Raw genomic sequence first — 26,236 nt, 5'->3', positions numbered from 1 at the left:
CCAGTCCGTCGCAAGGTACCCCAAGCGGGACTCGAACCCCAGACCCACCGGACAGCAGGACTGTGGTCCAACCCACTGCGCCACCACACCCCCCTTGGGGAGTTTACATTTACATTTATTCATTTTGCAGATGCTTTTGTCCAAAGCGACATAAATCTCAGCAAAAGTACAATTTATGCATTACATTAGAGAAGGAGACATGGCTACAGACATGAAAGTCTCAGGCAAACCTAGTTTGTTACCTACCACTTGCTGCACCGAGGTTCATCGTTCCAGAAGGTGCATACAAGCTTATTGCTACACAAGTGTAAGGGCTACAGGCATGAGTCGACTCCTGTGAGTTTCACCTGTTCAAGATGTAGCAGATAGATCTTAGCCCCAGTATACATTCATACTGTGTGAAATGATTTACTGTAGGAGACATGACCACCTTAAAGCCAAACATCATTCACAGATGCAGGGATATAAGGAGATGTGTTGTCAGTGCCGGTTGCCATCCACTGCTGTTCTCGCATTCACCCCCCCCAAAAGACCAGACAGTTTGGAAACTTGCCCATCAGTGCTGACTGGCAGACTCCCTTAGAAATGTGTCCTTTTGGTGGCTAAAAAGGGGTTGTGGGCCATGTCGCTGGGGAAGATGCCTTGGTCTTGAACGGTAAATATAGAGTTGCCCTAGATAACCATTTCATATTCAGAATATTTCACTTATTTGCCTGTATTTTGCTTTAAATTAGCTTTAGCCTTGTTTTCTTTGTAACTAATAATTGTAATTATCTAGTTATTTATTATTATGGCTAAGCTTTTGATCTGTTCAGTTTTTCATTTTCAGAGGTAGAAATACAATTTATCAGTTAATCATATTAATAATTAAGCCTTCACTTTCATAATAACACTTATTGCTTTTTTGTGTTAGTCTGAGCATGAATGTATGTGGAATACATACACATACACACATTGTCCGAAACCGCTTGTCCATGTATGTATGTTTATGTGTACATACTTTTAGCTGCATCCGTATTCATTAGCAATAATGGTGCACTGTGGAAGAATGGAGGGATGTCCTTTAGGAAAGTATGCTAAGGGGGTATCCATGAGTGTTGTAAGCAGCCAGGATGTGCCTGTAGTGCAGTGAAGGGCTTTGATTCATGCAAATCTTCCCTCATCCAGATCTGCCAACAGGTTAGCGTTCATCGATCACTGGCACATCTCAAATCAAACATATCAAAAGGTGGTGGTGTTTTTTATTTCAGGTCAGTATTCCTGTAATTGTAAAGATTTTCACCAATTTTTTTTTGAAGTGTGACAAACCAAGTTACAACTGTACTGCTAGCATATTTTTATGGATGGTCAGGATTTTTTTCACACTTGCAGCATTTGCATTATAAAGGTGGTGTTTGTCTACTTTGAAACCAGGTCAGTTTTAGTCTCTATGTTATTAAGTTTAATTGCAGTGAAACTAATCCTCATTGTTTCTGTATTCCTTTGATGTAGGGCATGAATTAAACACACACCCACATCCAATTGTGTCACAAAGTATTTGTCCCCATTAACTAATGCCGGCTGATTTGCTGCTCGCTATGTTAAAAAGAAATTCAACAAACATTCTGTTCACTGGGTTCCTGCGCACGCTGCAGGTCATTGTACGAAGAGTCCTCTGGGAGGTTGTCAGGCTGTTGGGGATAATTGAATTCCACAGCTGATTCAGCGGTCCACACTTTCAAATGTGATACGGATGCCAGTGGTTTTTCTGCACATGTCTGTGTCTTCCGTTATTTGTCCCCTAATATTAAACCACAACAAAATCTAATTGTTTCCCCTAATCCAATAGATTTGTTACAGCCATCTTCATTAGTACCACTTCCGCACACAGTTCCTGTAAGCTCATTAGTTTCTGAATGGATTAAAGGAGTGGGGTGTGGGTCTTTGTTTTTCACTGACCCCCCACTGGCTCTGCACCGCACGAGCGCCCCACAAGCTGTTGATATTAAAGACTAATGAGGGCTGCAGCTAGACTTGTTTCTCAGCTAGAGTGGTGGTGCCAACTGACTTGTGGGCCTGGGGAGAGAGAACCCAGCCTGATTAACCCATAAACCCACTGTAGTGTCTCACAAAGCCTCCTTGAGAGGGAGGTGGCAAAGACCTGGGAAAATGGGACTCCAGGAAATGGCTTCAGGGCGCTGTCTGGATGGCAGCTGCAGACCCTCCACATGTCTCCATTCAAAGTACATCCAAAGATGCATTTCTTTCTACCTTGTTGAGGAGACTGACACACCTTAAATTGAGTTATTACTATTAAATACTCAGTAAAACTTAGTGCGTGAATGTTCAGGAAGCGCAGGAAGGTTTGGGTCTTTAATAAACTTTCAATTTCCGTGTTCTATCTTAAAAGGGAAGTTAACAAAAAATGTGTGTATGTGTGCCTACACATACGCACACACGCATACATGCTGTGCCGTTGCGAAGATGACTTTGCCGGCATCTGTGGGACATGAAAAACAGTCCAAGCTGCTCAATTCAAGTAATTTGGAAGGCACCTTTTGGCAGCCTGCACTTTCTCACAAAGAGTTGTGCGCCTCTGATAGGCGCTCTCAAGAGTGCCATTGATGTCGGGTTGGCAGCAGAAATAAGAACAGCATTCATGTTGTGGCTGAAAAATAATGAAAGAAGAAAACAAACCGTCCCCCCCAAAAAAAAACCCATGTATTGTAGATAAGTTTTACCAAATGTTTTTTTTTTTCCCCTTTCTAGTCGCATCCAAGTGAGAGAAACATGCGTTTTTTTTCTTTAAAATTATTTGAACTCTTTTAAGCCCACATTGGAAATCATAGTGAAACCTAGAATTCTTTAGTTTAAAAGTCAGCGATGGGGCCACTTGTCTACTGATAAGGGTTAAAATCTGTAAGTCTCGATAGCATCTCACTGCCCTTCCTTATTCTTGATTATGATGCTCTCCTCCTGTTTATTGCTGTGTTGTTAATAATAGAAAAGGGAATAGACTGTCCCAGACTTTACAGTGTTGTTGTTATAGAGGGAACAGTGGTAGCAGGTGCAGTTCTGAAAAGGAAAAAGACTCTCCCATTCTTGGGAGTACACAGAAAACATGCAGATTCTCTCCTAGTGGATTGGCCTTTAGATAAACACTTTTGCCTGTTGGTAATTGTTAATCTTCTATTTGGCCAAGAATCAATACTTTGTCTTCTATAGTTGTCTAGCTGGTGCAAAATAAGCAATTGCCTTTTTGTTTGTCTTAAGTTTGAGAATACTATGAACTGACTTTGTAAAAGGTCCCATTTAACATGAAAACTGTCATACAGTGCAAGTCTGTAGTAATACACATCTTATTAAAAATATATCCACAGAATCCCTTTATAAAATGCAGAACTTTGAGATAATTGCTTGTGCTGGATTACTGACATTCCAAGCCATGATTTAAGGGCTTTCTTTTTAGCTTGTGGTCAGTAGCAAAACAAAGGTCAGTTTTTTTGAGTAAGTTCTACCTTTATCTTAAAAAGATAAAATTTTATTTTAAAAAAAGATTGTGATAAGCAAAGGGAAAAGCAACATTAACAGTTGTGCACATACCTTACACCCTCTGTAAAAGGAGGATGTTCATTTCAGTGATAGGAGCTCTGGCAAGCTGGTGACTTGCTTTATGCACCACAGGTTCATTGGGAGATGTGCTCATCTCTTATTATTTGTAGCCAGCCAGCAGTCTGCTTGTACACGGAAGGCCTGTGTGAAGACCTTTGCAGAGATCAGCTGAATTCACCTTCAGAAGTAGATACACGTCTGACATTTTTAAATAATGTCAGTTCTTTTAGGTTTTCTGTTTTCCTCTTCGCAGTTGCCAGATGGCTTGCGGTTATCTATGCCTTTTGATTTTCTTTTATCACTGCTGTGTCGCTAGTGATCAGCTGTTCAGCCTAATACATCAGTATGTTGAAAAGAGTGCTCTAAAAATACATTTTAAAAGAGTGGTATTCTTGGTAAGAGTGAATGCAAAGTTGAGGTTCCCTGTATTTTAGTATAAAGAAAGAGAGAAGTATGTGGAGGTGAGAAATAATTCAGGGAATCAAGACAAAGTATGTGTAAATTGGCCTACATTCTACTGTTTCTGGCTTTGTGAGGAGGGTCTGCTTTTCTTCTCTGGCAGCTGACCTCTGTGTAGGCGTATTGGGGTTCAAACTCTCCCGTGAGCCTTCTACATTGCAGATGGCCATCTGCTGCCATGATCCCACCCTGCCCTGTGCTGTCAAATCGCCGCTTTCTCTTTGCCTCTGTGTGAAGTCTGGCCAAGCTGTGTGACATCTGGAGTTCCTAAATCATTTCTCACTTCTGCATTTTCCCTCCTTCCTCCATGCCATTGTACTGTAACTGCTGTTTTTTTTTTACTTTCTCATCTTCACCTTCCAGGGTTTCAGTATAAATCGAAAACCCTGTTTTTTCCTTTGTTTTTGCCTCTCTAGATTTCTTTTCACTGTAAGCCACACATTTCTGGCTGTGAAGTCCTTATGGTATCAAACAGTGTTGCTGCTGCTAAAAAAAAAAAAAAAAAAAAATTGTTTCTATAGCATGGAAGTGAACCCACATAAGGATTCAATGCGTAGTGGTGTAGCAGGTAGCACCGGTGCGTCATAGTGCCCTGGCTGTAGGTTTGGATACCGTTTTGAGTCCAGTTCAGTACATGTGGATGCCTTACTCCTGTATTCACCTGGGTTTTCTCTGCATGCATATATGAGTGAATGTTACACTGCTGTACTGTGTGGATGGGTATAATTGTAATTACTTTAGTGTGTCTAGCATTGTAAGTTATCTTGCACAAAGGCATTCACTGAATGTAAGCTAATAATAATAATTGTATGGTTTTTTTTTTTTTAGAAAGCATCTGCTAAATGAATGAATGAATGTAAAATTTCCCTTTCCATACAGACCTGGTTATCAGTGTTTTTTAGGGGGTCAAAGCACAAAAATACAAAAAGGCAGTTATGGGGAAGAATATGTTTGTAATAGATGTGGTCATTAGGGAGGGGCACTAACACTATGTACTGTGTAGCTCCTTAATGCTGGGTATACTTAGATTTACTTATTGCCTGCTAAGTAAGCACTACTTGCCTAATAGTTGTTAGACTTGCTTAATGTCTGCCAAATAATACTAATAAAGTAATAAGGAGAGTAACATCAGGAAAATGGGGGTAAATGTGTGTTTTTGCTTAAGTCATGTCATTTACCAGTTTAGTCTTCTTTGTTTGCTGAGTGGTAGGCCAAATCAATAATCAACATCACATAATTCTAAATAATGGTGGGTATTTTAAGTAGGCTTCTTAAATGTTTGAATGTTATCAAACTGTTATGAATGACTACCATTTCTTTTTTTTTTAAAGTTAACATAAGTATTGGGTCCAGATCCTGGTAGATGGAAGCAATTGCAACTGTAGGTGCTCAGCAGGTGGTGGAACCATTCATCACCATGATTCATGATATGGGGCCCTGGACTTTGCTTTCATTACCATTCAGAAGGAGGATTCCAGGCTGTGGGAAGGCACTGCTGAACTCTGAGTGAGAATAGCTGGGGATTTCTGATGACACACCTCATTTGTCTCCTCTCTGAACCATTGAGCAGCTGTATGGAGGCAATATTAGCCTCTCCCCAATCCACATCCCACTTTCATCCTTCTTCACACAGTTAAGCTCCCTATATCATAGTCTTAGCACTTGCTTTACTCAGTCTTTGTATTTCAAATGTATACACAGATACTTGGAAGTGATGCTGTCAAAAAAGAACCTTTAGCTTGAACTTGAGGTGATAGTGTTATTACTGCCTGAAAGTGACAAGCACATTTCTTACAGAGATGGTGAAACTAATGACCCTCTGGGTGACATAATGCGACTTAGTGTTAGCTTGGTATACTGAGCTTTGTACAAGGGTTTACCCGTTTATACAGCTGGGTAACCTCTACTGGAGCATGTCAGGGTAAGGACCTTACTCAGGAGTACTGTTGTGACATCAGGGTTCCAGCGTGCATCCTTTGAGTGCAGTTTGGAGTAGTTACAACTGTCTCTACCTGCTGTGATGTAATTGCATTGCATTACATTACAGCATTCTGTTCTTGGCTACTGCCTTGGGAAAGATCAATTTACTCTTACAGCATTTTTTCCACAAGCTTAGTTGCTTTACTGCTGCACAGTGCTGCTGATAGTAGATTCAGGACTTGGAGGTTGTCTGACTTGGACAGAGGAAATGTAGGCATTCCGTTTCGAAAGGGTCATTAATCTTACCTGTTTTTCTCAGTGTGTTAATAAACAGGAAATGATGGACCCTGTGTTTCAATCTGTGAAGCAAGTTGTGACCAGCGCTGCTGCCTCATGAGAGATTTCGAGTGACTTCCTGAAACAAGACAGCTTTACTGAGGAAAGCACACAGTTTCACAATGTGTTCAGCTACGATGGTCCTATATTTTTTACAGTGTGGGCTTTATGGATAGGACAGTGTTGTTGGTCAAGTGTTTTGTGCCAGTCACCGAGGCCATACCCAGATTATGCTATTCATGTGAATACACAGCCCTGGCATTGATTTGGGGTCAAACTGACATCATTATTTGGCTGAATTGCAAAATTTATGAAATTTCATGTTTTCAATGGTGAGATATGCAGTTTTTTTGCATCCCCACCCAGTGAATATTTCGTTTAGTGTTTTTATTCTTTTGAAATATGGTTTTTTAAACGATGCAAAAAAGAATCAATACGACCCCACGCATGTTTATGGAGTAATGTGTAAAAAGTATTAAAGTTGGTGCTTTGCATCCCAGTAATACATTTGAAATTCTGTGCTTATTAGAAAAATTTATTCTGGAATGCATAACATCAGTTAAATGTGATCTGACAACAAACTACATGCCTGGAAGTGATACGTCTTTGTTTTTGATATGATAATAAAACAGTCCTTTGCTCCATTTCTTACTGTACCGCATATGACTTCAGCCCCACTTTTTGAAAAAAAGGTGTATTTTGCAGTCAGTACATGTAAGTTTGTTTTTTTTTTTTTTTTTTTCCCTTCTCAAAGTTCCATATGTGATGTATGATATAGTATTATTGATAGATTCCTTCATCTCTTTCTGTACTTCCACACAGACTCAGGGCCATGTATTGTTGCCCATTCTCCTGGTCTTGAAAATATTTGTTAAATGTAAGTATTTATTCAGTGCTATTTCCTGAAATTGTACTGTAGATATTTTGTTCTTGATATTGTTTTGCTGTTGCTGTACTTCATGACTCCTTTGTTTACACTTTGTTTTAGACAATCATACTGTACTTTGGAGCATTTACAGTGATGGTTGATAGATATATGTATGAAGATGTGGAGATCCCCAAGGGAACTGGTCTGGGTTTAGAATCTGAATTTGACATTTCTGACTCCGAGGACCTAGATTATGATCCCGGTGCTAGTGTGTCAGGGAGCTCAATTCTTCAGACTGATGCAGAAAGCTCAGAGGAGTCTTCTGAGAAGGAATGAGATCCTTTGCAACCAGAGAGGGAGAACTGCAACAGCACTTATTGGGAAGAGACACCTCCAGCTCAGGGGAAAGCATGGAAGCACAAGATCCTCAGAAGCTCTCCTGGGCCTGTTGCACATTTTACCATGTCATGTAAAGCAGAATGTCACTCTGTTTTCAAAAAAGACATTGTTGATGAGGTAATAACATGCACAAATTTGGAGGGGTAAAGTTACCATGGGAAAATTTATGAACTGGAAAAATGTAACAAAGAGGAATTTAATGCATTTATTAGGCTGATTATTCTTGCCGCTTTTGTCATGATGTTTCCCCGGCGCAATTGCGTCGGACCCCAGTGCGGAGCACAAGAAGGTTGGTCATGGGGCAGTTCGGTAGACATTATCAAAAAAACAGGCAAAGGGTAACCAATGTGCAAACAGAATCCAAAGGGGCAAATCCAAGAACCGTAATGCAAGAAACAGGCGAGTGATCAGGCAAACCAGTGAGTCGGAGACGAGGATCGGGGAGCAGAGTGAGGGCGAGGATCGGGGAGCAGGGCAAGGAGCAAGAATCGGGGAGCGAGGACCGGGGGGAGCAGGGCAAGGAGCAAGGATCGGGGAGCGAGGACCGGGAGCAGCAGGGCAAGGAGCGCGAGTGATCAATAAGGCTGAACAAGGTTCTGCACCGTGCTGTGTTTCGCATTCCCTTCTTATACCTGCTTTTAACGAGTTGTGGTAGGTGTTCCCTGTTGCGCCGCCGTCGGGGGCATGACAGGTTTTTGGGGATCTTTTCTCAAATATATAGCAACAATAGGTTGGGAACTGTTTGAGGACATTAGATCTGTACCTTGTTTCAACAACAGAAGGACCAGAGCCTCCAGACTGTAAGAAGACCATCTTGCTCCCTTCAGTTATATGTAGGACCGTTTTGTAGCTAAGTGTAGGAAGTGATTTGTGCCTCAATTGTGTCACTGTAAATGAGCAACTTGTCCCATTCTGGGGGAGGTGCAGATTCAGGAAGTACATGCCAAAGAAATTGGAAAAGTGTGGCATCAAATTTTTTTCGGTCTGTGATGCTTGTGTACCCTATGCCATTGATTGCTTAGTGTGTACGGGGAGGGAGCACAGACTGTAGTCCGTCAGCTGTGCATCAGAGAAACTCAAGCTGTAACATAACAATTCACTTTTTCAGAAGTATTCCTCTTTCTGAAAATCTTACAATTGTGGGAACTCACCACTGCACCAGCCTACCTATTATGAAGGTCTCCAGAGCTAGTGCCATGCACACAGGTCGCTTTGGGTTTCATGGGAATAAGATGGTGAGCCATGTCCCAAAGAAGTAGGCCATCATACTCCTAAGCACCGTGCACAGAGATACCTCTCGTGATGAGAGCAGGCAAAAGAGGAAACCAGAAATATAAAAGTTTCTACAACAAAACAAAGTGTGAACAGAATGGACCAGATATTGTGAATGTATAAATGAAAGACAACTTGCTGATGACCTTTTTCAACGTGATTGTCATGGTTTTCGTCCTGGAAGGAAGGGGCGGACTCAAGTGCAGAGTGCACCGGGGTTTATTCAGACGCTAGACAGGAATCAAAATCAGGTACAAGCAAGGGTCTTCAGACTGCAAATGGGCTAAACTAGGAAATCCAGCGTCGGAGTCGGGAGAACAGGCAGTGGGTCAGAACACGAGTGAGTGGATCAGGGTTCAGGGCAGGAGCGGTCTCAGGAGAAGGGAAGAGGAGCTAGGAGCGAGGAGCAGGGTACAGGGCAGCAGGTAGGATGACATAGAGCGAGTGCATGATTGGCAAACAAGGTTCCGCAACCCTCATCGTTCGCTTCTGCCTTTTAAGCTGTCGAGCCCCAGGTGTATCCGATGACGTGGGCATGGCATGACCCCCCCCCCGCCTCCAGCAGCGGCTCTAGACGCCAACGTGAACCCGGAGGACGACCGCGAGGCCCGGGAGCAGCCCGGTCCGGATGAGCCCTGTGAAAAGCAGAAATCAGGTCAGGGTCCAGGATATCACGGGCTGCCACCCAGCTGCGCTCCTCAGGGCCATATCCCTCCCAGTCCACCAGGTACTGAATGGTCCGTCCCCGGCGACGGGAATCCAGGAGTGCCCGAACGACGTAAGCAGGGCCGCCTCCATCGGGCAAGGATATCGGAGCGGGCTGAGGCTGATGGAGAGAAATGGCCAAGGGTTTCAGGAACGACACATGAAAAGAGGGGTTTACTCGCAAGTGGCAGGGCAATTGCAACTGATAGGTGACCGGGGTGACCCGTCATAGGACCTTAAAAGGGCCCAAATACCTGGGGCTGAGTTTTTTGGACATGTATGGCCCTTGTAGGCCACGGGTGGATAACCAGACCCTCTGACCTGGCAAGTTGGTGAGGGGTCGTCGTCGGCGATCCTCCTGTTGTTTGATTTGTGCTCGACGACGCAGGAGATGGTCCCGTACTGACCTCCACACCTTCCTGCTATTCTTGTACCAGGTGTCCACTGCGGGCACGTTACTGGGCTCGGGATGCCAGGGAAACAGCGGCGGCTGGTAACCTAAGATGCATTGGAAGGGTGAGTGCTTGGTCGATGTGTGGGTAAGGGTGTTGTGGGCGTATTTGGCCCAGGGTAGGTACCGTACCCAATGTTGTGGGGTGTCAAAGCAATAACTTCGGAGGAAACGTCCTATGTCTTGTTGCAGCCGTTCTACTTGTCCATTGGCCTGCGGGTGATGACCTGAGGTTAGACTCACCGAGATTCCCAACTTCTTCCAGAAGGCCTTCCATACCCATGAGGTGAACTGAGGCCCGCGGTCAGATACGATATCCTCGGCTAATCTGTAGAGACGAAAAACATGATGGAAAAGAAGTTCAGCGGTCTCTAATGCAGTTGGCAATTTGGGCAAGGGAACTAGACGACATCCTTTAGAAAAGCGGTCAATGACAGTCAGGATCGTGGTCTTACCTTCCGAACTGGGGAGATCAACTAGGAAGTCTAGGGCGATGTGGGTCCAGGGGCGATGGGGCACTGGCAATGGTTGTAGGAGGCCGGCAGGTTTGTGGTTGGGCTCCTTAGTTTGGGAGCAGACAGGACACGCCTGGATGTAGTCCTGTACGTCTTCCTTCAGAGAAGGCCACCAGAATTGTCTTTGTAATTGCTCTTGGGTCTTACTGAAGCCAGGATGGCCTGCGGCTGGACGGTTGTGGGCCCATTGGAGTAGCGTCCTCCGCATTCCGGGGGGAACATATTGCTTACCAATGGGTTTTCTGGACGGTTCGGGTTCGGTGTCAGGGTTCTGTCCTTGGTTTATGTCCCATAGTACGGGAGCCACCACGCTGGTCTGGGGCAGGATGTAATCCAGTTCTTCTGGGCATGACTTTTCTTTGTGAATGCGTGATAGGGTGTCGACCTTGGTGTTTTTCGTTCTGGGCCTATAGGTGACAGTGAAGTTGAAACAAGAAAAAAAGAGAGCCCACCTGGCTTGTCTGGAGTTCAGACGTCGAGCGCTCTGAAGGTACTCCAGATTCTTGTGATCAGCGAGTACCAAAAAGGGATGTTTGGCACCCTCCAACCAATGGCGCCCATTCTTCTAACACCAATTTCATTGCCAACAACTCCTGGTTTTCTATGTCATAATTTCTTTCTGCAGGGGACAACTTCATAGAAAAGAAAGCACAGGTGTACATTTTCTCAGGTGCACCTTGCCGTTGGGACAGCACTGCACCTACCCCGGTCTCTGATGCATCAACCTCCACGATGAACGGGAGTTCAGGATCCGGTTGGTGCAGGATAGGCGCTGAGGTGAACCGATGCTTAAGTTCAAATGCCTGCTGAGCCTCAGGGTTCCAGGGGAGTCGAGGTGCTTTATTCGCTGTTAACACAGCAAGAGGGGCTGAGATCATACAGAAATTTCTGATGAAGCGACGATAAGTTTGCAAACCCGAGGAAACGTCGAAGGGCCTTTGTGGTGGTCGAACATGGCCATTCTAATAAAGCACGTACCTTACCGGGGTCCATGGTCACTCCGCCTGGGGTCAGTACAAAGCTGAGGAAGGATGCTCGTTGTCGGTGGAACTCAGATTTCTCAAGCTTGACATACAGGTGATTCCAGAGCAGACACTTTAATACCTGTTTGACCAGCTCCACGTGGTGGTGCAAGTCTTTAGAACAGATCAGGATATCATCCAGGTAGACAAGCACCCCGTTGTTGACCAGGTCCCCCAGCACGTGGTTGACAAAGGTCTGAAAAACACTCGGTGCGTTGGCAAGGCCAAAAGGCATTACCCGGTACTCATAATGCCCCATGGTGGTACTGAAAGCGGTCTTCCACTTGTCCCCTTCTCTGATACGTATGATGTTATAAGCGCTCCGAAGGTATAATTTCGTGAACCACCTTGCATCACGTACCTGTTCAAGGGCGGCTGTGATCAGCGGCATGGGATGGGGGCACCTGACAGTGATGCAGTTCAAGCTCCTGTAATCTATGCATGGACGGAGCCTTCCGTCCTTCTTTTCCACAAAGAAAAATCCACCGGAGGCTGGAGAGGTGGAGGGTCGAATGATGCCGGAGGAGAGTGCCTCTGTGATATATTGCTGTAGTGCCTGGTGTTCGGGCCGGGACAGTGGATAAATGCGACTACGAGGGGGTGTAGTACCTGGTAAGAGGTCAATGGCACAGTCCCGGGGCGATGAGGAGGGAGCTTGGCGGCGTGCTCACGGCTGAAGACTTGGGCCAGCTCTCGATACTCAGGAGGGATCAGGAGAGGCTGTACGGGCGTCGTGCCCTCGATTGAGGTCGCCCTGCAAGGCAACTTAAGACGGCGACCTTCGCACTGACGTCCCCAAGCTGTTAGTTCTCCTGTACTCCAAGTAAACACGGGGTCATGATGAGCTAGCTACGGAAATCCCAGCATCACAGGGACCTCAGGTGATGCAATAAGGTAGAACTGAAGTGATTCATGGTGACAAGCTCCAATGGCAGTTTGAATAGGTACAGTCTGGGAATCTATGAAACCCCTGCCTAGGGGTTGCCCCTCCAGGGCGTTGATTTTCAGGCGCTTGGGGCATACGGCTATAGGTATCTTGTGGAACCGGGCAAACTTAGCATCCATAAAACATCCAGCGGCCCCTGAGTCGACCAAAGCTTGGACTGATACACTCCCCTTACCCCATAACAATGAAACTGCTACAGTCAAGCAGTCGCAGTGCAGAATTCCACTCACCTGGGCTCTGGTACGGGGGGCGCACCGGAGACGACGATGGCCTCGCTCCCCACAGTACAGGCAGAGGTCTTCTTGAAACCTCCGCTGCCTTTCAGCTGGCGACAGTCGACCTTGCCCCAGCTGCATGGGCTCCGCTCCCCTGCGATCATTACCGGTTCACTCCGGAGAGGCGCGGCACAGAGGTTCCTTGGTTCGTGCGGCATTGTCGATGGCCACCGCTGTGTCGATTAACTGATCTAGGGTCCACTTTTCCCCTCTGAAAGCCATCTCTTTGCGTACGAGAGAATCCAAGCTTCTACGGAAACTGGCAAGGAGCGCCGTCTGGCCCCAGTCACTGCGCATGGTGAGGGTGCGGAATTCAGTAGCGTAATTTGCCACCGTCTGTTCCCCCTGCCTTATCACAAACAGCCGCTCGCAGATAGTTTCATCGTACGGGGGTAGACCAAACACGGCTTGAAATCGGGTTTTGAAGTCCTTTGTATGTTGACTTAGAATTGCATTCCCAGGTGGCAGTGGCCCAATCCAAAGCCCGACCAGTGAGGAGCGACATGATGTAAGCAATACAGAATCAGAATCAGAATCAGAACGAGCTTTATTGCCAAGTATGTTCGCACATACAAGGAATTTGTCCTGGTGACAGGAACCACCACAGCACAGACAGAATGACAGTGACAAGACACAGATGAGAAGATAGAGCACGCGAGCAAGGGACAAAAAATATTAAAAAATATAAAGTACCCAATATACAAAAATAGTACAAAAATAGTCGCTAGATACAAATGCAAGGGAGTGTAAGAGAAATGTGATAAATAGTTATAAATATAAATAGCATTATGTATTGCACGGTTTACTCTCTAGGTGAGAGATTTAGGTGTTCATGAGGTAGATGGCCTGAGGAAAGAAACTTTTCTTATGCCTGGCTGTCCTGGTGCACAGTGCTCTGTAGCGCCGGCCAGATGGCAAGGGTTCGAAGAGGAAGTGGCCTGGATGTGAGGGGTCTAGAATGATTTTGCTCGCCCTTTTACTGACTCTGGACGAGTGCAGTTCTTGGAGAGCTGGGGGGGATGTGCCGATGATTCTTCCAGCAGTCCGAACTATCCGCTGCAGTCTTCTGATGTCTGACTTCGTAGCTGAGCCGAACCAGACAGTTATAGAGGTGCAGAGGACGGACTCGATGACTGCAGAGTAGAATTGCAGCAGTAGCTCCTGTGGCAGGTTGAACTTCCTCAGCTGGCGAAGGAAGTACAACCTCTGCTGGGCCTTCTTCACAATGGAGTCTATGTGGGGCTCCCACTTCAGGTCCTGTGAGATGGTGGTGCCCAGGAACCTGAATGACTCCACTGTTGCCACAGTGCTGTTCATGATGGTGAGTGGGGATAATGCTGAGGTGTTTCTCCTGAAGTCTACGATCATCTCCACTGTTTTGAGCGTGTTCAGCTCCAGGTTGTTATGACTGCACCAGACAGCCAGCTCTTGGACCTCCTGTCTATAGGCAGACTCGTCGCCATTCTGGATGAGGCCGATGAGTGTGGTGTCGTCTGCAAACTTCAGGAGTTTGACAGAGGGGTCTTTCGCGGTGCAGTCGTTGGTGTACAGGGAGAAGAGCAGTGGGGAGAGCACACCTCCCTGGGGGGCTCCGGTACTGATTGTGCGAGTTTCGGATGAGAATTTTCCCAGCCTCACTATCTGCTGCCTGTCTGTCAGAAAGTTGGTGATCCACTGACAGATGGAGGTGGGCACAGAGAGTTGGGTTAATTTGGACAGGAGGAGGTGTGGGATGATGGTGTTGAAGGCTGAGCTGAAGTCCACGAACAGGATTCTCGCATAAGTCCCTGGTTTGTCCAGATGTTGCAGAATGTAGTGCAGTCCCATGTTGACTGCATCATCCACAGACCTGTTTGCTCGGTAAGCAAACTGCAGGGGGTCCAGCAAGGGTCCAGTGATGTCTTTCAGGTAGTCCAACACCAGTTTTTCAAGTGACTTCATGACCACAGATGTTAAGGCGACAGGTCTGTAGTCATTAAGTCCTGTGATCTTGGGTTTCTTTGGGATGGGGATGATGGTGGAGCGTTTGAAGCAGGAAGGAACTTCGCACATCTCCAGTGATCTGTTGAAGATCTTTGAGAAGATAGGGGCCAGCTGGTCAGCACAGGTTTTTAGGCAGGCCGGTGAGACACCGTCTGGGCCTGGTGCTTTCCTTGTCTTCTGTTTGATGAAGACCCGACGCACCTCCTCTTCGCAGATCAAAGGTACAGGAGGGGGGGAGGTGGGGGTTACTTGAGTTGTTAAGTGATTGGTGGAGAGAGGGTCTGAATGGGTGTAGGGTGTGAGGCAGGGTTTATCAAACCTGCAATAAAACTCATTCAAATCGTCGGCTAGTTGTTGAGTTGACACGGTGCCGGGGGGTGGTGTCTTGTAATTTGTGATGTCTTTCATGCCTTTCCACACCGACGCAGGATCATTGGCTGAAAACTGTTTCTTCAGCTTTTCAGAGTAGTTTCTCTTAGCCACTCTGATCTCCTTTGCCAGTGTGTTTTTGGCCTGTTTATACAAGACTCTGTCCCCGTTCTTGTAGGCGTCTTCTTTGGCCTGACGAAGCTGTCTGAGTTTTGCAGTGAACCACGGTTTGTCATTGTTGTATGTTAAATGAGTCCTGGTAGGGATGCACATATCCTCACAGAAACTGACATATGATGTTACAGAGTCTGTGAGCTCATCCAGATCGCTAGCAGCAGCCTCAAAAACACTCCAGTCAGTGCACTCGAAGCAGGCTTGTAAGTCCTGCTCTGCTTCCCCAGTCCATCTTTTAACAGTTCTTATTACAGGTTTAGCTGATTTCAGTTTCTGCCTGTAGGTCGGTATAAGATGAACCAGGCAGTGATCAGAGAGCCCCAAAGCTGCCCGTGGAACAGAGTGGTATGCATCCTTTACCGTGGTGTAGCAGTGGTCCAAAATATTACTGTCTCTGGTGGGACATGTAATATGCTGTCTGTATTTTGGCAGTTCACGGGAGAGATTTGCTTTATTAAAGTCCCCGAGAATGATTATAACAGAGTCCGGGTGTTGTTGCTCTGTGTCAGTGATCTGGTCGCCCAGCTGCTGAAGCGCTGCGTTCACGCACGCTTGCGGTGGAATGTAAACACTTACGAGGATGAACGAGGAAAACTCCCGCGGCGAGTAGAAAGGCTTGCAGTTGATGAAGAGCGCTTCTAGGTCGGGACAGCACATCTTCTTCAACGCCGTTACATCTGTACACCACCTTTCGTTGATGTAGAAGCATGTCCCACCGCCGCGTGATTTCCCCGCTGATTCCGCGTCGCGATCCGCTCTGAACAGCTGGAAGCCCGGCAGATGTAGCGCGCTGTCCGGGATGGCTTCATTCAGCCAGGTTTCCGTGAAGCACAGAGCAGCAGAGTTGAAAAAGTCCTTGTTTCTTTGGAACAGGAGGAAAAGTTCGTCCATTTTGTTGGGTAAGGAGCGGAGGTTCGCCAGATGGATACTAGGCAGCGCTGTTCTAAAGCCGCGCTTTCGGAGCTTGACAAGCGCGCCGGCTCGCTTTCCGCGCTTGCGCGTCTTGGAGCGCTTGGAGCGCTTGAGCAGCGCCGCTGCACCTCCGACTACAATGTCCAGCAAAACGTCAGAATGGTCGAAAACCGGTAAAATGTCTGGTGGTGTGTACTGCCGAATGTTCAGCAGTTCTTCCCTGGTAAAGCTGATTGTCGGAGTATAACTAAAAACAGGGCAAACTAACAAAAACATTAAAACAACTGTGGAGCTCCACACCGAGGCGGCCATCCGCGGCGCCATCATGTCACTCTTTTTTACAGCTTTATAGGTTTATACAGGTTACAGGTTTATACAGCTTATGTCTGCACTGTAAACTTGTGGCAGGGTCGAAAATACCACCTCACATTGCATCAAAAAGCCGGCGCAGCGAGCGGAGTCACCTTCAAAACGAGCTGGTGGTAGAAGACGGGGGTCATGAGGAGGCAGAGGCAGAGGCGGCGCTTCGGGCGGCAGTTCTGGCCTGGAAACGGGTGCAGAGGCGGAGGCCGCCAACGTGAACAGACCTTGTTCTTGCATCATTTCCACCAGGGACTGGAAAGCTTCAGCAAGATTATTCAGGGTTTGTTCCATCGAACCCATACGGGTTCCCTGGTTAGTGAGCGCCCTTTTGACGCGGTCGAGCTCCGCTGAGTCCATTCCGTAGGCGGAACCTTCTGTCATGGTTTTCGTCCCGGAAGGAAGGGGCGGACTCAAGTGCAGAGTGCACCGGGGTTTATTCAGACGCTAGACAGGAATCGAAGTCAGGTACAAGCAAGGGTCTTCGGACTGCAAACGGGCTAAACTAGGAAATCCAGCATCGGAGTCGGGAGAACAGGCAGTGGGTCAGAACACGAGTGAGTGGATCAGGGTTCAGGGCGGGAGCGGTCTCAGGAGAAGGGAAGAGGAGCGAGGAGCAGGGTACAAGGCAGCAGGTAGGATGATGCAGAGCAAGTGCATGATTGGCAAACAAGGTTCCGCAACCCTCATCGTTCGCTTCTGTCTTTTAAGCTGTCGAGCCCCAGGTATATCCGATTACTCCGATGACGTGGGCATGGCAGCGATTGACACTGCCGCCCTCAATACGTTCATTGTGTTTACCTCACAACCTCAACCGGCCCACTGAAGTGTCTTTCACAGGCTATAGCTTTTTCTTTTTTTCTTTTTTGGTCAGAGCTGGCCAAGTACCTTCTTGCCCCACACATGTGGAGAAAGCTTGACGCAAACCGAAGGATTCCTGCCAATATTAGGGAAGCCATGGAAAAGTGTGGGGTAACAAGATCTGACCCATAGGAAAGGAAGAGCACAGAGAAAGAAAAGGGCACAACAAGAAAGAGGTATCACGTGTACACTATGAGTATGCTGTCACTTGTGCTAAATGTAAAGAGTCTGTCTGCACAGAACAGGCTGAACCTTTTCCAGAAATATCTGTGATTAGAATGGTATTTCACTTGTATGCAATATAGTATAAATGTACTGTATATAAATGTTCAACCTCTGTGTGCACTTTTAAGAACATGTAGCAGGTATACACTTTTTTTTATTTTACTGTATATTGTGGTTTCAAACAAGGATGTTTCTTCATTTTTGTCAGAATTTTTAGAACCTTTAATAAAATATGGTTTATATGAAAAATCAGCATTCTTTGTTTTGTCATTGTCTTCAGTCAGAAATTTATTAAATGTGTTTGCATGAGTGTCTTTGGTGTTATTTGTACAGCAGTGTCTGTTTTGGTAAATTTGGCCAGGACTTTTTCTGTTGCCTCAGTCATGAATACAGGGGTGCTGAGCAGCAGGCAGCAGTGCTGTATTTGTGCTGGGTTGGGATATCCCCTATGGAAAGTGAGGTATGTGGTATGACATGCAGTTAACCGTGTCATAAATTATTTGGGAAACCATGCCCTCTCAGGGTTTCCCTCTAGTACCTGTAGTATGAAACAATACAAGAAAGTGCCTGAGGGATGTCTGAAATGTGATGGTCTCTTTTTAAAACCTCATGCAGCATGCTGCACTGTTAAAAGTGATTAGAGGCAGAATTGCGATGCACCGGTCAGGACACGTGTCTGTGCTGATGGCGCAGGAGTGACGAGAAGTGTTGCTCGCACCTTGGAACAAATGCATGAACATCATTCCTGTGTCAGCTTGTAAGCTGCTGAGATGACAAATAGCAGGGACCTGCTGGCGAATCAGATGTGGTTAACATCTAGCTTCTTCTAGCTCAAGATGTCTACCTTGGGAATTTTTAATGCAGGCATGGTTGAAGTCTCTTGCTGACTGGTTTTCAGGCCAATTCACTCACTTGGTGTATTTATGGCTTGATTACTAGTTAGTATTTATGGACAAAAATAACTAACACATTTTCCACAAGACATGGGATTGAAATGTAGTAAATCCTTAAGTCATAGGGGGTGAAGCAGGGTACACCCTGAACGGGATGCTGTTCCATCACCAGGCACTCGTGCACACTCTCTAACTGTAAAGTGCACACAATAAGGGCAATTCTGAAGTCACCAGTTCAAGTGAAGCACGTCTTTAGGGCTGTGAGAGTAAACCAAAGTACCCTAAGGTAACACATATGAACACTGGGATAACATGCAAGCTTTTCAAATTGTGCCACCCCTCCTCACGTGACAAACATGGTTATGTTCAAATATGGTTAAGAAGAATACAGTGATGAAGCTTGTTAATTAGGAGGGAATCCTGCATGCAGGTGCTCTGCTGTACCTTCGTAAGAGACATACCTCAAACACATTTTTGTTGTGTTTTTTGCTTTTTTTCCCCCCAAAACACTTAGCTGCTGTGACTTTGGTCCTACATTCCATCCTTCTTGTCATCCTCTTCCTTCCAAGCCAAGGCACAGTACAATACAGGCGCCGTCAGGTTACCACTAAGTGTCCACTGTGGAGATCTTAAAGAGCATCCATGAGGCCAGCTGGCGACAGCACTGCGCAATCAGATGGTTTACTTGTATCCCAGACAAGGTTTTGTGGCTTTATGGCTTGGTCCTCAGTGGTTAATGTCTGCCTTCCTGTGAAGTTGGTTGATACGCATATGTGTACTGGGCTGTTATTTCTGAAGGCACGCAGCATGTCAGGAAACATGGATTGAGTAAAAACTTCAAATGAACATGGTCAGGGTAGTGAGCAGAAGCATCACAGCGGATACAGATGGGAACACTTCTGTTTAAATATCTCCTACCACCACGGTCATTTTGCTCAACTCTTTCCTTCTGCTCTGGATCAGCTCTGCCTCGTGGCTTTGGCAAAGCCTACTGTTGGTGTGGAGCTCAACGGAAGGAGAAATGATTTGTGCTCCTTGCTTTACGAATCGCTTCCGGTCACGGTCCCAAGAGCCGTGCTTGTGTCATACAGGCACGTAACTCAAACCAGGGACCACTTTCTGCGGAGTGTAGCGGCGCTGGCGTTCCTGTGTGCATCAAAACTTCACTTCCGTTCATACCATTTAGGTGTTTTGTCTATGTGTACATGTATGCTGTGTGAATCTTTTAACCATAACTTGCCATTCTGATCCTCATTTTGTGTCATTCTACATTTACATTTATCTATTTAGCAGACACTTTCCTCCAAAGTGAGTTCCAATGAACTCTTTGTAGTGTTATGAGCCCACACACCTTATTCACCAAGGTGACTTACGCTGCTAGATACACTACTTACACTGGGTCACTCATCCATACATCAGTGGAACACACTCTCTGTCACTACACACTATGGAGGAACCTGAACAGCATGTCTTTGGACTGTGGGAGGAAACCAGAGCACACAGAAGAAACCCACACAGAACCCGCATCCTCTTGTACCACCCAGGCGTTGTGAGACAGCAGTGCTACTCTATTTTACTCTACGCTATTCTTGTCCTGCCAAGAACAGCTACGCTTTCAGAAAGTCTTGAGGAAACCCTCTACGAAGGGAAGAGGAACACGTGTAATTCCGCCCAAATGTGTGCAATAGTGCAATAACAGACTCGGCAATATTTTCTACGTACATTGCGCACACACATTTCCAGAACCGCTTGTCCCATACGGGGTCGCGGGAAACCGGAGCCTACCCGGCAACTCAGGGCGTAAGGGGGGAGGGGACACACCCAGGACGGGACGCCAGTCCGCCGCAAGGCACCCCAAGCAGAACTCGAACCCCAGACCCACCAGAGAGGAGGACCTGGTCCAACCCACTGCACCACCGCGCCCCCCTTACAGTGCACACATTCTCATGAAATCATTTGCAAGTTTAAAAGTTTAGTATAAGGGGGGGTTGTTACAGGGTGTCACACTTATTTTGATAAGTATTTTCTTTGTTTAATTATTAATCAGCAAAGATGAATGAGAACATGCCATCAGTACATTAATGAGAGCATGTGGGAAAATGTTGCAACATAATCGAGCAGCCTGGAAGCGCTGGTCTGATGCAATGCTTTGCAATTGTGCATCACGGGGTTTATTTGCTCTGTGAGTCCACATCAAGTGACTCAAAGAATCCAGGATGTCGGGTGGGAATCGCACGGCTCGGACAAGCGTGAGACTGGACATCCGGGCATGGTGCTCTCTGTTGCCTTGGCTGGTGTTGTGAGAGTGTGGTGAGGATATGGTTAGGATGAGTAAGCTACCGTGCAGCTGCTCCACCCTGAGCGAGCGATGTCTCTCAAGATGGGTTACACTGAGGACATGCCACCAGTGCGATTAAATTCCAGGCCCGTGTGTCACCGGTGGGTGAAGATTACGGATGTGTTCCGGTTTATATGATGATGTCACGTGTACAGGAATGTCCAATGTGGCTTCTGTGCTGAGTGTCGTGGTTTTAGACGTGCTCCTCTTTCCTCTCCCCGGCAGAAGGAGTTCGCCGCCCCACCTCGCCTGTTGTTCCGGAAGCTCAGTAACCCGGATCTGTCTGCCAGTGCCGGGAAAGTGAGGCTCAAGCGGCAACTGAGCCAGGAGGAGCGGCATGGCCCCCTGGGCTCTGGGCTGTACGGTGAGCAAGTTCAGGACAGGACTGCCTCGCAGACGAGCTCATGTCCCACCAAACACAAGCGTTTACACTAAATCATATTAACTCACACACTCACCCACAGAGCTTTGCAATATCAGTAAACATTATGTCATAGCCTTTCGTGTTCTTGCACAAATGGATTAGGTCACTATTTATCTGAGTAAATGATGTCGTAATTTACATTTCCTTCACAATTACGTCGTCTGTTGGTTGGCTTCCTGTGGGAGCTGACTGTTGCTCTCCTCGCACCATGTAGGCAAGCAGCTCCTGCCTCTGTCTGCCAGCTTGCACTGCGGAGTATCCCAGCAACCACCTGGAGAGGCCAGCAACCTGCTGCGCATGCGCAGCCTGTCCATGGGCCAATCGGCACCCTCGCTCACCGCTGGCCTGGTGAGTCACAAAACGCTGCCACGTGCATCACGTGTGCACACCTGCAAACGTACACGTAGAGCCCATCACGGTGCATGCACAAACACAAACACAGCTACATGACCAAACCCACACCGAAGCGCACGCACTTGATACGTTTTTTCCGACATGAATGTTACTGAAATGTACTGAATGTTTTCTGAAAGAACATACTTTAACCAACTTCTAGCCTTCAACCAATGTGCTACATTCTGCCTTAGATGACCCCGAGTCGTGCCAATATGTTTTCGAATTATTTTTCAAAATCACAATTATGATGCGTTATGCAGCACGTTCACAGTTTTGTTACATGATCATTTGTTGTTGCTGCTGAGGCCCCTGAGCTCAGTGTGTAGCTGTGAGCAGTATGGGTTCACGTTACCATGCATGTGGCAAGCTGTGTGTGGAGTCCACTGCCGCACTGCGCCCTGCTTTCCCTGATGGTAAAAAGACAGAACCTGTCAACGGAAGAGGCTCACAAAGCATTTTCTCCACCTTTTGTGCTTACATGAGGTAGAATGGATTTGTTCTGCTTTGTATCTGCAGTCTTCGCTCCTTCATGTCTGAGATCATTGACCCCTAAATCCACAGCGTCACCGTTTCAGTACCCAATAAGCGGTTAATATGAAAAGCTCTTTGTTATTGTGACTTTTATTATCGCTAATCTTCTGCATCTTTGTATTCAACATCTGTATTGATATTTTAAATGCAGTCTTCAGTGGTTAAACACTTTCGAAAAATACCCTTGTCAGAGACATGGAGTCATAGCGCTCGTCATCTCAACAAAGCGGTAAGAGGTGGGATTGAAGGGTTAGTAAGGGAAAAAAATGACGTGTTCGACGTGTAAGGAAGAGAGACACACAACTAAACATCTGGCAATAAGATGCATCTGATGCACAGTTGCATGTGGAAGACGTGTGCTAATGTGTTTTTGATTTCGTTTTGTTGTCTACAGCTCCAGCTGTTGCAGATGTAAGGTACTGCAGCTTATGCTGCTTAGACTCAGGCACGTAACCATAGTCACAGTGAAGCAGTACAAACAAAAGTGAAGGACAAACAGTGACTGGATTCATTGGCTGGAATGCGCAGGTGTGACAGTGAAACCGATAACCCATCGAATGTGAAGTAAATATTTTCCTTTAATTTGTACGTGAAAATTTCCTTTGGTAAAACTGTGAGTCACACGTAAGAAAGCTAAGAGTATAATACAGTTAAGATGCATAAGTGGGTGCATTTGGATATATTTTTGTTTGTATTTGATAAAAGTTTTACGCAGCTACTCGTGTGAAGAACCACACGTCTGAAACTGTCTCTTTCTCCTAATGTAATGCACACGTTGTATTTTCTATGAAATGTACATCGCTTTGGAGAAAAGCATCTGCTTAACGAATAAATGTAAGTATAATGTAGTTGTTCAAGTCTCTTGCAAACTGACTACCACTAGTGGGTTTGTCTCACACTTGGGCGACAGCTGCGGTTTTGACAGAAGGTGGCGCACTAGCACAGCTGACAATTTATTGTAGCGCTGCTACGAATGAGCTCTCCAGGAGAGTGTGTAATGTCACATATTGGAGACTGTTATGGAGGAAGGTAACGCAGGGAACGGCGCAGGTATCGGAATCTGTAGAATCAGATCATGCCTTGATGTTTGACTGCTGACAAACAATTTTTTTCCTTCTCGATCTTGTTGTCTGCTCTAAGCAAGTACTGCTCCACAGTCCATACGTATAACAGCGGGGTGGAAAAATGCCTTTCGTATAAACCAAACTGATTTAGAAACAACGCCTTTGTTGGTGTTTGAAGTCTGTGGTCAAAAGGTTTTGGGATGATGTATTTTATGGGCTTTTGAGAATGGTTCGCTTTCTCTTCTTTCCACCCTCAACAGCTCTCCTCATTTCATCCCCCAAAACCCTCTGGAAATATTTATTTTGTTTCTTCAGAATTTATTCCCAGTCCCTAAAATTCCTTTAATGTTACTGTATAAATTGATGATAAGTTATGCATATTTTTTCAAATAGTTTTTAAGGATTCTGACAGTTCAATGTTTTATTTACCCACACAACCAATTACAAAATAAGTTGTGCGTTTTTTTTGCTGACCTCTACAGCACTTACATAAGAAGTAATTGATGTTGAATTTCCACTTATTCTGTTCATAAATTTTTTGGTGTATGTAGTAAGATGTTTGTGTGCTGAATTTGTGCATGAGGGGCGGTGTTGTTGGGCAGCATTAAGACTGATGTCAAACTTAGAATCATGCAGCTGGTGCAGAATGATGGGAAGTTTTTTAAAAAGTACTCTTTCTTCAAGTCACCATTCATTCAGCACAAACCAAGTGTGGAGCATTCAGCACTGCAGTGGCAAACAATAATGATCACAGGATGGTTTGATGCGAAAAGAAAGCCAATGTGTTTGTGTGGCTGAGCGGTGGCTCGGGACAGGTGGTGCTGTGGAGGGGGCGGGGGGGTGGGGAGGCGGCAGCAGGTCCCAGTGGAGGAGGGATGTCAGTCTGCCTGCCTAGGAGCATCTCCATAGAACAGATGGCGCTCGTCTTCCACAGTAACCTTGCCCAGAGTGAGCCTCCACCTGAAGTCATCGCTCAACTGTTTCACGGTAGTATCTGCAATAGTCAAGGTCTGAGGAGACCTAGAACAAGGTATCCCTGAGTGCTGTCACCTTGCGATCACAGAGTCCAGATGAGACTCCCTGCTCCTGCTACGGTACCCTTGATGAAGGTACTTAATCTGAATTCACACACACACACACATTGTCGGAACCGCTTGTCCCATATGGGGTCACGGGGAACCGGAGCCTAAGGCGTAAGGCCGGAGGGGGAGGGGACACACCCAGGACGGGACGCCAGTCCGTCGCAAGGCACCCCAAGCGGGACTTGAACCCCAGACCCACCGGAAATTCCTCCAGTAAAAATGATCCAGCTCTAAAAAATGTGTCAGTAATTGCAAGTGGCTTTGTACGTAAACTTCTAAGTGAAACACCGTACGTTGCTTTGGAGAAAAGCTTCAGCGAAATGAATAAGTAATAATAGATCTAAACGAGAGCAGAGCATCCATGCATGAAAAATCCTCTCACAGATACCCAGGATTCTTAGTTAAGTGCTTGTAGTTGTGAAGTTTTACATTTGAATGCTTGCTTTCTGCTGCATGTCTTTATTATGCCAGGGGATTTTGATCATGCAGTTGCATTTTATTTCTGGTTCGTCTGTGGCTCATGAGGTATCAAAGAAGCGTAAAGGTTAAGCTCACCAAAACACAACAGGACCAAGCTGCGTTTTACCTTTTTATTCCCGCTTCTTCTCCAGGCTTTTGTTTGAAGTGTGGAGTACAGGTCCGTCTCTGGAGTGTGATGAATGTGAAGATGGGCACATTCATTTGGAGGCCTTTGATCCTACGGCCGTCTGCGTACTAAGTGGAAGCACAGCTGCCTCTTGAGCTACACAGAAAGCAATTAAATCATACGCCTCATTTCTTAAGAGATGCATTCTGTGGCTTCAGTGCCCCTGCTGGGTAGTTTGGGACCGCATAAATTTTGCCTGATAGAAAGAGGTCCAGTTGTACAACCAGCCAGTCTTTTAGTGCTTTTATTGCACTCTGTCATGTGATACACTGAGAAACACAGTCATTTTCTTTGTTTCTGGGAAACCGTAGCGCAAGGAGTGGTTAGAACATTGATCATTCCCAAGTTCAACGTGGCTTTGCGTTGCATGAGTGGGTACATTGCGTAACAATAACTCTACAAGCTACCAAACAGAGTCACCTGAAGGGAGCGTGGCTGAATTCTGTAATGACGTACTGGGGAAAAACTAAGGGCAAACTCTTGTATTGGATAACCACCGCAAAACCCATGGTTAGCCTTAAACCGTGGGAACATGGCGATTTTCAGCGACTAATGAACGGATGTGACAGTAGTGTCACACTGTACGGTTAGTACTTTACCATGGAAACAGTAGCGAAAAGGGCATGTGTGGCATATGAATCACTGTGTTGTCTTTGAGATACCGTTTGAAACATTTATTGCCCTTGACAGGGAGAAAAAGACTTATGAACACATGCATGCAAAAATGGTCACAAAACTCACTTCTCAGTGGGGACCGAATTGTAATTAAACTTTTAGTTTCGGAAAGTTTTTCTTGTCTTATTCATCACGCTTCCCCCCACAAAGGGGTTTCCATCTGTGTTCGCAATGAAATTTGCATGAGCGGTTTTACGAAAGATTGCTGTGAACGACAGCACCCGGGACTACTTCTTAGCGTCTGTGTAATAATGTTAAATGAAAGAGTTCTGCTCTAGGTTTAATATGGCATATTCCGGACAGCAAGCCCTTTTTAGTGGCTATTTTGAGGAGCTCACTCCTGTTGTAGTGTTGTGGTGCAGGTGCAGGGGATGATCCTTGCGCTTCCCATTCCTCCCTGCCAACGGCCATGATCCCCACACGTGTTTTCCAAGCAAATGCGGACATGTACCTCAGAGGTACTGTTCAAGATTCCACGAAGCAGAGCACCACCAGGGGAAAGGTAGGGCAATGACAAAAAAATCTGCACCTCTTTGAAAGTCAC

The 26,236-nt window shown here is 46.1% G+C and overlaps 1 protein-coding gene across 4 annotated transcripts in view; it reads left to right on the top strand.

The window, feature by feature from the left end:
• Positions 1 to 26,236, top strand: part of LOC108935166 (microtubule-associated serine/threonine-protein kinase 2-like) — a 105,920-nt gene that overhangs the window by 1,957 nt on the left and 77,727 nt on the right. For all 4 annotated transcript variants that reach the window (XM_018753539.2, XM_018753536.2, XM_018753537.2 and 1 more), the window contains exons 2-3: positions 21,100 to 21,238; positions 21,513 to 21,646. In XM_018753539.2, coding sequence (XP_018609055.1) covers positions 21,100 to 21,238; positions 21,513 to 21,646 — 273 coding nt within the window. The remainder of the gene's footprint in view (positions 1 to 21,099; positions 21,239 to 21,512; positions 21,647 to 26,236) is intronic.

Source organism: Scleropages formosus, chromosome 3, assembly GCF_900964775.1.
Source record: "Scleropages formosus chromosome 3, fSclFor1.1, whole genome shotgun sequence".
NCBI lineage: Eukaryota > Metazoa > Chordata > Actinopteri > Osteoglossiformes > Osteoglossidae > Scleropages > Scleropages formosus.
Note: the sequence above shows the minus strand (reverse complement) of the source record. Positions and strands in the feature narration are given on the sequence as shown.